Here is an 11,695-nt window from a genome sequence, read left to right as displayed (position 1 = left end):
ACTTTATATATCTAATTATTTTTAAATTCATTTAAAATTATGAATATTCTTTTGATAGTATAGAAATATTGCTCTGGAAAGATAAATGATCCCAGCACAACATGAACAGTATACCTACAAAAAAACTCCGACACAACATGAACAACTCACTGCGCTATTATTAGCCGTTCCCTGTTCCAAAACAATAGATAATTAGTAACTTTTTTTTTTTTAAAAGTGTATCATGGGGTTAGTGTACCTAAAGATCCTATACAGATCTTACCTAAAATTGAAAAATGGGTACAGTTCATTAAAAATAAAAAGTATAGAGTCTTGAGAATCACTGAATCTGAGAGCAAACCGACTTGAGAATGTGATATGTGCCTATTAAAAAAAGAGCCATGTGATATTTTTATATAAATAATTAGTGATATATATATGATATAAGTCTAATAATATTTTATATTTTTGATAAATTTAAATCAATAAAAAGAGTGTGTCAAATAATATTTTTTAATTATAATTTTGTATTCTGTAAGTTACATTCTTATTAATATCTCATATTCATCTCTAGTATATAAACTAAAAAAATCTATAATATAACATACTTTAATTCCATTTTTTTACTTTTAAGCCGTATTTATTTCATCTCTTATTAAATAAGAAAAAATCAATTGAAGATTTTTTTTCTTCTTCCTCTTTGATTGTTTGAACAGGTAAAGAAAGAGAGCAAATAAAGAATTTGAACAGGTAAACAAAGAGAGCAAATAAAGAATTTGAACATATGAAAATTATTTTTATAATAATTAAGCATTCAATTATCACTCTACTTTTTTCAACATAAAATTTTAATTTTTTTTGTTATAAATACAAGTAGAAAGAAATCATTTCCCCATTTCATTCCCAATTTATTTATTTTCCCCAAGACCGTATCTTTTTTGTATTTATTTTCTCAAATAAATGATACAAATTTAATATTTTTACATTATTTCCTTCTGTTTATTAATTTATGGAGCGAAACATATGATGGTTTATTGTTTCAGCTTCCTCAAAATCATCCCCATACCTATTTCCATTTCTGATGGATATGAAATTTTTTCTTTAGTTCCGTTCCCGCTGAGAGTATCAAGTATACCCGTACCCCATTCCTACCCGGCCTATAAATATAAAATTATAAATTGGATAAAGTTAAATATATTATTTATTGAAGGAGAAAAATTTAAAAAATAATTTTATAAAATTGAACAAAGCTAAAATTATTTTTTTTATCAATTTTTAAAAAATGAACAAATCTAAAAAATTAAATAAAATAAGAGTATTTTAATAATATATGGATCGTGTATGAGGCGGTCATACTCGTTCCTATCCCTGTTTTAAAGAGTTGGGTATTATTCATACTTGTCCATGTGTCTGGTCAAAGCGAGATTATCCCGGAGGAACATAGTCCTAATTATAAGTATGAGTTTGTTTGTCACATCTAACATCTATTATAATAACATTGTGTGTCTGTTTTATTTATTAAAAATTATGATATTGAAAAATAAACATTTATTTTTGTTTCATGATTTAATTTGAAAAAAAATCAAAGATTAACACAAATAAAAAGATAAGTACAAAATAAAATCTTTAATTTTGTTACTCATAAAATCATGGACAACTTTTTATCATAAATACAAAATATTAAAAAAAATATTCATATTTTTATATCTTTAATAACCAAAAAATAATAACTAAATATTTTAACAAATTTTGTTTTATTTTATTTATGTTATTCATTATTCATCAAATGATATATAAAATATAAAAATTATCTTTATTACTTATATTTTTGTTATTTGGTATTCTTCTTATGCTCTTATCTTGTCCCGTATGATAAATTTTTCTGAATACAGTGAATATTTATTAATTTAGTTACCAAAAAGAAGAAAAGTGAAAAAGCTGGAGTCTAGAGACAAGCGTGTGATCTGATCTGACCCCACCCCACCCCCAAAATTACATAGAAAGGGCATTTTGGGAATTGCAACTGTTGCAGGCCTCTGACGTCGAAGCTTCTCTGTTTCTGCTCTTCGTTTAGAAATAGAAATCACAACTTTGAACTTTTGGCACTTTTTTCATTTCTCACTTCCTCACCAAATCCAACTCCTCTTTCTTCTTCCACACTGCCATTGACCTCTCTTCAGGTATTCATTCTCCTCGCTGTTCCAATTCCTCTCTCTCTCTCTCTCTCGCGCGATTCTCCTTCAACTGTCGTTGTTCCTCAATTCAATTTATTATTATTGTTCCTGATCGTGTCTTATTCTGCTTTCTCTCGTACGAATCTACTTCCAACTTCTGTAACTGATACTATTGTTTAATTTTCCTCTTTGAATTTGCATCGCTTTAATTCCCTAGTTTCTTACTCGCAGCACCTTCGATTTGAAGCTCCGTCTCAATTGGATACCTGCTACTGTCTTTTCCTTTTTGCAAAAGGTAAATTTTCCCCTCTTTTTTAGCTTAGTAGCGAAAAAACTTTCAATTCTCCGTCTCCTTGCATTCAATCGACGGCCTGAGGCTGTGTTTAAAGTTTATAAACTCTTTTTCTTTAAATTGTCAAAAGGTTGTTTTATTTTCTGATTATAATTTTGTTTCTTGCTTTATGATTATGAGCTCCTCGCTTTCTTATAGACATAGCAGCAGCTAAGACACACTGGATATTTGTGATTTTTGTCTATTGTTCTTTTATGTATTAATTCTAATATATAGTTGTAGCTTATTTTATCAGTTATCCCAGGAGATTGCTTCTAAATATCAGTTGCAATGCGTGCACCAGCATTACTTGCGCAGTGCTTACCTGGCCTAGTGCCTCATGATCGTGGAAGTCTCAGCATATCGTCCGTTCCTGAGAAAGATTTTCATCTCCCATCACCAGCAGTAGAGATTCTCCCTTCCAAGGTACAATACTACAATTCCTGTTTATACCATCAGCCATCCAATCACCGCTCACTCCCCTAAATAAGTTGAAAGGATTGTGCTTAAGAAGAGTAACACTGATTTAAATTTGTCGTTCTTTGCAGACAGTTCACACTGAAAAAGATAATGGGGAGAATATAGATCATTTTAAGGTACATCTTAATGTGCTTCATATTATAGTATTTGTTTTATCAAGGATGGCATAGTCACATTGCTTGTCTCCTAAATGCACAATTCTTTATGGGAGAGTAGTGTTATTGTTGAATCAATGATAGTGGAAGGATTATAGGTTGTTTTTTTTAATCATTCCTTTTTGTAAATATCTGTGAGTTTTATTTCTTGACATTTATGTATGAAAGGCATTGTTTCCATAAAGATTATGCTGTGAATTGTGACAATGAAATGTGTCGGCTAAATCATACTGAAATAAGACCTTTTGGTTACACTTCCATGATTTATTGTGTGCTTTTGAAGTGTTTTACACGGCGGGTTTTCATTATTTCTTAATAAGAACTTTAATTTTTTTCATTTTCTTGAAAACTGTCTTTCTCTCTCTCTCTCTTTTTTTTAGAGTTTTCTCATATACATTTTATCTTCAATAAGCTTGGCATATTGTAAGAGCTTGTGGTTGTATATCAGTTAGTTCTATAGTTGCATTGATGATCTCTTAAACCTCTGACAGGGTTTAGTTAGTGTTGCCGATATTGTTGGATTCAGTGGTTCAGAGACAATATCCTTAAAACCTGATGGTATGTGCTTAATATTTCAGACTTGTAGACATTGGACATGTGACCGATGTTTTTCTTGCGAACCAACATTTTCTTTCAAGTTCATTACTCCAAAAAATTAACATAGTCAAGGAATTAATACAGCATAGAACCTTATTAAGTTATAATGCTTAAAGCAAAAGCTTATTTGGCATTAAAGGAAAATGACAAACCTCCAAGGTTAGCTTAGTATTTTCTTAAGAAATTTAACCAAGCCTCAAATCCATATTATGTCAGAAAGAACAGTTAGCATGATTCTTGTTGAGGAAAGTGTCTGTTCACAGTTATGCTTTGTTATATGCATGCAATTTATTTTCTCATCAATACTAAGGACTGATGTTATTAAATTTACTCATCTGACTTTTTAGGTTATCTGAAATCCTGGACTAGTTCCATTGATCTTGTTAGTGTTCTTAAGCATGAGATTCGTGATGGGCAACTGACCTTCAGAGGAAAAAGAGTACTTGAGGTATATTGTCCATGAACATTTTTATTGCTTGCTACTGTAACTTGACTCTATTCAATTCTGCTTGTGCTGCATCATCCTTCCCTCGTTTTTCAAATGCTTTCAATGTTGGCTATATCTTCATGGGATTACTTTCTTTTCTTCTCCCTTAATCCCTATTTTTTCAATCATGTCTGTGCTATTTACAATTCATAATTTACAAATCTCTTTACTTTCTTGTATTTTGCAGCTCAGTTGCAACTATGGACTATCTGGAATTTTCGCTTGCTTGAAGGTATACAGTTTAGGATTGGAATATCACTTTCTCTTTTTGCTGGTTTATTTGTCACTAGTCTATGTGTAAGCTAGAAAGAATATCTTCATTTAGTTATATGTTTTCTTAAAGCAATGTCTATGTAGCAAGTTGTTTATACAATTGATGACATGGACTGAAATTTAAATTGTGTAGGCAAGTGGTTTGTTGTCATTGCTTGAATTACACTGTCTTCTTGGTGTGACCACCAAAAGTTTCAATATTTCTTTTGGGGTAATATTGCAAGCAGACAATCAAGTAACAAGTAGAATTTTAACCTGCATATTCAAAGAAATACACTGACTCTTTATTTAACAGGGAGCTTCTGTGGTGCATTTTCAAGATCAGAGTGCAGAAACTGTCAGATGCACAACTATACCAAATGTTCTTGCTAATCTCAAGCAAGCTCGTGATAGGCAGAGTCGACAGCCAGAGTCTCCTCTTACTCCTTCAAGACAGACTCTGGCACCATCAGTTAACTTTTATGCCGGGGACTGGGAAGAATTACCTTCTGTGCTGTCTATTGCGAAAAGTGATGGATATGAAGTGATGCCTGGAATGAGTTTGAGCTTTTCTGAGGAAGATTTTATGGATGGGTGTAGTAGTCAAGATGGTAGCATCATTGGACACGAATCTCACTCAAGGCGGTCTAGGAAGCTCTCAGGAAGTCGAGCATGGGAAAGAGGTAGTGAGGCAGATCAAGGAGAGGGTGGCTATGATATTATTTTGATGACAGAGATTCCATACTCTGTTACCTCTTTGAAGAAGCTGTATGCACTTATTAAGAAGGTTTGTTTCCCTATACTTGGTTGTCTATACTCGCCGAAAATTATGCTTTCCTTAGTCTGCTGTTATGGTAAACATCTCATATGGTTCATCATGGTCTGCTTGGATGTGAGTTCTGTCTTTCACACTTCATTTGTTGATTTATTTTTAGCCTTGGTGACAATATATTGCGTATTGTGATTTGTGGACAATGGTGCTTCCACTTGTTGCAGTGCTCTCATACACAACAAATTGGTACCGTTTCCAGTTGCATATTTATAATGACGCATGATCAAGTTTGATGCATTTTGTAGTAACTATGGCACTGTCCTGATGGCAGAAGTTTCTCCTTTTCTACTTTAACCGAATTGTTAATATTAAATTGAGTTTCAAATTGCAACCGCAGAACTTTTAATTCCTTTTTGTATTTTCCTTTTGATTTTGGTATCAGTGCTTGAGGCCTCCATATGGGGTGGTATATCTAGCTCCTACTAAGAGGCACTATGTTGGCTTCAGTAATGGCGTACGACAGCTGAGAAGTCTGGTAGATGAGGAGGGCATTTTTGGAGCTCATTTAGTCAAGGATTTGGCTGACAGGGATGTCTGGAAGTTCTTTCACAAGTAAACAAGAATTTGAAAATCAGATGGACTCCCTCAGCAAACATACGATAGAATATTCTAATGGCACCATACATTTTTATAATATGAATCACAGGCATTCTTTTGTTTTTTAAATCCTTGATTTTTCTTATTGCTTAGTAATAATGGAGGTCTGAATTTGAATGCTCAGTTTACGTGCATCATCAACATGAAGCTGCCTCATTTAGTTGAGTAAATTTCCACATTAATATCCTCAAGATTGCTTGGGTTGATCATTTTAGTCCTTGATAGTTGATATTGTGTTAGTCTTTGATTTTATAAAGTGACACTCATTTAGTGTCAAATGATAGTAGAAAATAAAGTAAAAAATAAAAAAACCCTGTAAAGTGAGAGACTAATAGAGGATATTTAAAGTCTTAGGGATTAAAAATGTAGTAGTACTATGATTCTACAATCTCGAGGATTGATGTGAAGATTTATTCCATTTAATTCTCTTGCACACTTATCTCGTTGGAAAAGAAATTCAGATATTGGAATTGTAAATCAAACCTTAGTTATATTGAAAAAGTAGTAGTACTAGTACAATATTACTACTATTGTTTATTGCATGTATCATTTTCAGTTTTCAGTTAACACTGAGGCTTTGAGCTTGTTTTGAAGTACGTGCCTGGCTGGATCAGAGTGGAACGCCAATTTATTAGAGGTGAGAAGGTGCGATGTAAATTTAAAGCATAAATGCCCACAAGGATTGAAAACGAATAGTAATTCTAAAGATCTTCATTACTAGTGTCCTAATATTATTGCTTAATTATCAAGAAGAGAAGAAAATAATAATAAAAATTTACTGTTAAAAATTGTGATAAAGGTATATTAATAAGATACAAACTCTTCCTATATATAAAAAACAAATATACAATTCATCAAAGCCACTAAAAATAGTTAATTTGGTTAACTTTAATTAATAATATCATAATTTGAATTTTATTTCAAAAATATCCATTGAATCAAATGATTTAAGTGGTGATTGCATTTAATGACATTACTCATTTTTTAAGAGATAATTTTTTCCATCAATAAGTATGATTTATCTAATTAATAGTCTATAAAGATATGAAGGGAAATTAATTATTAATACAATTAAAGATGGTCATATGTTTCTTATATTTAGGAAAAAAAAAAATTTTCATTTATTTTTTATATATAGGAATGGAGAGAGATAGTATATTTTCAAAAAATTTCACATTGGATGTACACTACCTAACGGATTATTTACTTAACTATAAATCATTTTATTAGATAAATAATAGGATGGTTTGTGAGAAAATACTGTAAGGGGTTATAATATTATTCAACAAAACAAATACCTAGTAAGTTAATCTAATGATGTAAATTCTCTCATGTATGGTATTAAATAATATCAGTAAGTTTGATCCTATAAAAAGAAAACTACCATGGATACAATGAAGTCAAACGGTCAAAGCGACAGTTGGACTAACCACTGTTTGGAATAAGTAATGGTGGTTTTGATTGTGTAGAAAAAAAATAAAAGAAAAAAAATATTTAAATTAAAGTAGAGAAAAAGAGATATGAAATCACACTAATTTTGATTTTTTCCCCTTTTTTTTTTATTTCTTCCCAACCAAACAAACACATAAAAAAGTTTGTTGTTATAATACTATAAAATATGGTGTAAGCTAAGTCAAAACAAAAATACCCAGAGTTAAAAGGTAAAATAAGTAAGGAGATATAAGGTGTGTTGGATGATTAAAAAAAAAGAAAATAAAAACTATTGGTTTGATTATGTCTATTAACGGTTAATAATTAACGCTTGTTGAACAAACAAAAAATAAGTACCATAAAAAGGTAAAAAATAAAAAATAAAATTGCAATGAAACAAAACGATGGAGGGAGATGTCTCACTTAAGGTGTGTTTTTTTTGAAAGAGAGAAATAATAAAAGAGAAATTTTATAATTTATTTTATGGGACTCACATATTTTATACTTTATTTTAATTAATTTTGTTATATTTCTTTTCTCTAAATAAACACACTGATAAACAGTATTGGGCTGACATAAGGAAGCCCATAAGCACAGCACAAGGCTTAAAGTTAAAACCCCGATCTAACTAAATAAAATTGTGTGCAGCGACTTGCGTGTGGAGTGAAGAAGATTAACGAAGGATGGAATCTGGGTCTAGCGAAGGAGAAGAGGTGCAGCAACGCGTGCCGTTGAGGGAGAGAGTGGAGTGGTCAGATGTTACTCCGGTTCCTCAAAACGACGGCCCTAACCCTGTCGTTCCGATCCAGTACACTGAAGAGTTTTCCGAAGTTATGGATTACTTTCGCGCCGTTTACCTCACCGATGAACGCTCCCCTCGCGCCCTCGCTCTCACAGCCGAAGCCGTTCAATTCAACTCCGGCAACTACACTGTATCTCTCTCTCTCTCTCTCTCTCTCTCACAATCAAAACCGTTTTATCGCATTTATATCTTCCTCTGCCACAAATCACTGTTAGGTGTCAAGTTAGAAGTAATTGCTGCCGGACGATTATATCCTTTGCATCTGTTTTTATTGTGATTGAAGGAATTCGTCTGTGTTTTGTGTTGCAGGTGTGGCATTTCCGACGGTTGTTACTTGAGTCGCTAAAAGTCGACTTGAACGATGAACTGGAGTTTGTGGAGCGTATGGCAGCTGGAAATTCTAAAAATTATCAGATGTGGTGAGATGCTCTGCTCTGCTCTTTCTTCCATACTTTGTAATTCGCGATCCTGTCAACTTGTTCAAAAACTTTTATGGGATAACAAAATAATGACAATGAATCAAAATTTTCACATAAATTCTAACCTAACTTTTCCAGAACCTCACTTATTTAACTTCTGTGCAACCACCTATAAGTTATACTTATATGGACTTTGTTGTTTGTTAGGAATCAATTAAGTACTTGCCTCAATTAAAAAGTTCTCATGAGCTAGAAGCTTATTCAAACATTCTGCCCCAATCGATGACAGTGCCGATGGGTGAAAGATTTCATTCAAGTAAATTTAGTCATAAATCTTGTTTGGACAAACTTCTCCATAAGCTAAAGAAGAAAATAAGAAGATAAAATGTATTGAGCTTCTGCACCGTAGTTTTTGGGGATATTAAATAGAAAGAGCTTCTATAAAAGTTGATTTTAACTCATGTGAGAAACTAAATTCATTTTACCTTTTTTTTCCTTCTCTTATAGAAGCCTACGGAGAAGTTTATTCAAATGGGGCTATAGTGTGGAAATTTATGAACTGTGGAATCTTTGCAGCTAGTGCTTTGAAATGCCTCTTTGTTCATAATAACATTACATTCCAGCTGCACAAAAGTATTTTTTTTTTTTACCATGATTCTTCTGTATTCTATGTTGTGTAGTTGTTTCTTATATGAACCATAATATGTATTCATGCTGTCCTGAATTGAAGTGCTTCTGAGTTATTTAACTTATTTTGTACACATGTCATCATATTGATCTTCATGCCAGATGTTCTGTAGGCATCATAGACGATGGGTTGCCGAGAAGTTAGGTCCTGAAGCTAGAAACAATGAGCTCGAGTTCACCAAAAAGATACTGTCCGTTGATGCCAAACATTATCATGCATGGTCTCATAGACAGGTTTGTTTATTTGTCACCACAAATCTAAAATGCTCACAATTTTAGTATTTGCACATTAGTCTGAGGCACATTTTAATTATTGAGACTCAATTAAAAAAAATTCTTCTTTTCTTGTGTGGACAGTGGGCTCTTCAAACACTAGGAGGATGGGAAGATGAACTTAATTATTGCACAGAACTACTTAAAGAAGACATTTTTAACAATTCTGCTTGGAATCAGGTACGCGACTATGTCGTAACAAATATTCAACATGGATTGCATGGTTGTTGGCTTTGTTGCCTAACTAATTGAGCACATCTACACAAATCCCTATGCCCCTAATGTTACATTTTCCAACAATTACTGGCAAAAAATAACCATCTCCTTGTACTTTGTTTAAGTTCCATATCATCTGTAATTTTAGCTATTGGTGGTCATTATTCTCTTTTTGGTTCTTTACAAACAAAAGAGCTCTATTAGTAAATTGATTTAAGTTTCAATCTCTTCAATATAATTGTAAAAAAAAATTCCTCCAAATATTGTGCTTGACATCTATGTGTCTTGCATTCTTTCCCTTCCCCTGCCTCAATTAATTAATGAGGAAGTATAATCTTTAAGAACATATAGTATGCTCAGGGGTAAAGTTATTAATGTGCTTAAAGCTCCCAAGGAAAAGTCTCTTGTGTTGTTGTTTAATTACTTGCTCACACAAATAATCAATTATTAATAGAAAAATAAAATAGAAACTTAGAATCTGATATTTTGCATGTGTACATACTTATTATTATATGCCGCATGGTTTACCTCATGTGCAATAACTTGACAATCTATTTTATTTTTAAAATGTTTTCTTCATTTTCTTTCTCAATTTAGAAAATTATCTTGTGATAATTTTTACAGAGATATTTTGTCATAACAAGGTCTCCTTTCTTGGGGGGCCTAAAAGCTATGAGAGAGTCTGAAGTGCTTTACACCATTGAAGCTATTATAGCCTACCCTGAAAATGAAAGCTCGTGGAGATATCTACGAGGACTTTATAAAGGTGAAACTACTTCATGGGTAAATGATCCTCAAGTTTCTTCAGTATGCTTAAAGATTTTGAGAACTAAGAGCAACTACGTGTTTGCTCTTAGCACTATTTTAGATCTTATATGCTTTGGTTATCAACCAAATGAAGACATTAGAGATGCCATTGACGCCTTAAAGACCGCAGATATGGATAAACAAGATTTAGATGATGATGAGAAAGGGGAACAACAAAATTTAAATATAGCACGAAATATTTGTTCTATCCTAAAACAAGTTGATCCAATTAGAACCAACTATTGGATTTGGCGCAAGAGCAGACTTCCTCTATCAGCTTAGTGACCAAAGTAATTAAAGGGCAACTCTGTGTTATGTGTAACCTAGTTTATTGAAACTGGATGTTTTTTTATTATTATTTTTTATGTTGTCATGTATCTGTTTGTGCAAATTTATCTTTTTGTCATGCCATTACTGGCATTTGAGTGTAAGGATTGAAAGCCATGCAGAATAAGAAATTTAAGTTTTTTTTTCCGTTGAAATTCATGTCACTTGAATAAGTTCATGATTGGGGTGACTATTGGATCCATTAATTATCCTTAGCCTATTTATATATAAATTTAACAAATACATTCAATTATAAAAATTAATGAATTTGGCAAATTGGGCCAATATGTATTAGTATTGGATGAACACTGAACAGTATTGTTGATCATTACAATAAATTGGTTGAGGGAAGGGAAAGGCTTGGATGATTTGAAGTTTCACACGACAAATATAATTGGATATAGGTTCTTACATTGTGCTGAAAGCGTACTAATATAATAAAAAGAAAGTCATGGTAATTGGCAAGAGTATACCACCAAAATCATAAAGTAATTACAAAAAAAGGATTCAGGGGCATTCCGAGAATTGAACTCGGGACCTCTCGCACCCTAAGCGAGAATCATACCACTAGACCAAATGCCCAATGTTGATTAATCGCATAAATATTATTACAACCATCGTACATCACAATTGTCTTTTTTACATCAGCACCTAGATAGCTAGATGTTGGGAGACAATGAATCAAGCAACAAAAGGCCAATAATACTTGACACTTGGCATCCAATTCTAGTGAAAGAAATTATACTGGTAACGAGTTGTAATACCAGTAAAAAAAATGTAATAATAAATTTATATTTTTCAATAAAAATGTGAGTTTCAGAAAGAAAGTCAAATTCTTATTTTTTTATT

At 32.2% G+C, this 11,695-nt stretch overlaps 2 protein-coding genes and 1 non-coding gene across 11 annotated transcripts; 2 read left to right on the top strand and 1 right to left on the bottom strand.

The window, feature by feature from the left end:
* Positions 1–2,016: 2,016 nt before the first annotated feature.
* Positions 2,017–6,403, top strand: LOC114386332 (histidine protein methyltransferase 1 homolog). Of its 8 annotated transcripts, none has more exons than XM_028346314.1 (10): positions 2,017–2,159; positions 2,385–2,448; positions 2,750–2,910; positions 3,033–3,080; positions 3,611–3,677; positions 4,064–4,164; positions 4,391–4,435; positions 4,610–4,687; positions 4,772–5,242; positions 5,670–6,403. In XM_028346314.1, exons 3-10 carry the CDS (start codon positions 2,776–2,778, stop codon positions 5,841–5,843), a joined length of 1,119 nt encoding a protein of 372 aa, XP_028202115.1. In that variant the 5' UTR covers positions 2,017–2,159; positions 2,385–2,448; positions 2,750–2,775; the 3' UTR covers positions 5,844–6,403. The 8 variants fall into 8 exon arrangements, with proteins under 8 accessions (XP_028202115.1, XP_028202112.1, XP_028202114.1 ...); XM_028346311.1 differs by having other exon boundaries at positions 2,741–2,910; XM_028346313.1 differs by having other exon boundaries at positions 2,728–2,910.
* Positions 6,389–11,001, top strand: LOC114386333 (protein farnesyltransferase/geranylgeranyltransferase type-1 subunit alpha-like). 2 transcript variants are annotated; one of them, XM_028346320.1, is made up of 6 exons: positions 6,389–6,521; positions 7,964–8,247; positions 8,427–8,536; positions 9,337–9,457; positions 9,581–9,676; positions 10,337–11,001. In XM_028346320.1, exons 2-6 carry the CDS (start codon positions 7,999–8,001, stop codon positions 10,799–10,801), a joined length of 1,041 nt encoding a protein of 346 aa, XP_028202121.1. In that variant the 5' UTR covers positions 6,389–6,521; positions 7,964–7,998; the 3' UTR covers positions 10,802–11,001. The 2 variants fall into 2 exon arrangements, with proteins under 2 accessions (XP_028202121.1, XP_028202122.1); XM_028346321.1 differs by having other exon boundaries at positions 6,394–6,529.
* Positions 11,002–11,356: 355 nt separating this feature from the next.
* On the bottom strand, positions 11,357–11,428 carry TRNAP-AGG. Its single transcript has one exon. It is a non-coding gene; the product is annotated as a tRNA-Pro (tRNA).
* Between the last annotated feature and the right edge of the window lie 267 nt (positions 11,429–11,695).

Source organism: Glycine soja, chromosome 15 (genome assembly GCF_004193775.1).
Source record: "Glycine soja cultivar W05 chromosome 15, ASM419377v2, whole genome shotgun sequence".
NCBI lineage: Eukaryota > Viridiplantae > Streptophyta > Magnoliopsida > Fabales > Fabaceae > Glycine > Glycine soja.
Note: the sequence above shows the minus strand (reverse complement) of the source record. Positions and strands in the feature narration are given on the sequence as shown.

What these genes read in the sequence shown, in the direction of transcription:
- LOC114386332 (XM_028346314.1), top strand. Translation starts at nt 2,776, where the DNA reads ATGCGTGCACCAGCATTACTTGCGCAGTGCTTACCTGGCCTAGTGCCT. An exon ending in AATATCCTTAAAACCTGATG is followed by an intron (nt 3,678 to 4,063) that starts GTATGTGCTTAA and finishes CTGACTTTTTAG; the next exon opens with GTTATCTGAAATCCTGGACT. An exon ending in TGTATGCACTTATTAAGAAG is followed by an intron (nt 5,243 to 5,669) that starts GTTTGTTTCCCT and finishes TTTTGGTATCAG; the next exon opens with TGCTTGAGGCCTCCATATGG.
- LOC114386333 (XM_028346320.1), top strand. Translation starts at nt 7,999, where the DNA reads ATGGAATCTGGGTCTAGCGAAGGAGAAGAGGTGCAGCAACGCGTGCCG. An exon ending in TCAACTCCGGCAACTACACT is followed by an intron (nt 8,248 to 8,426) that starts GTATCTCTCTCT and finishes TTTGTGTTGCAG; the next exon opens with GTGTGGCATTTCCGACGGTT. An exon ending in ACAATTCTGCTTGGAATCAG is followed by an intron (nt 9,677 to 10,336) that starts GTACGCGACTAT and finishes TAATTTTTACAG; the next exon opens with AGATATTTTGTCATAACAAG.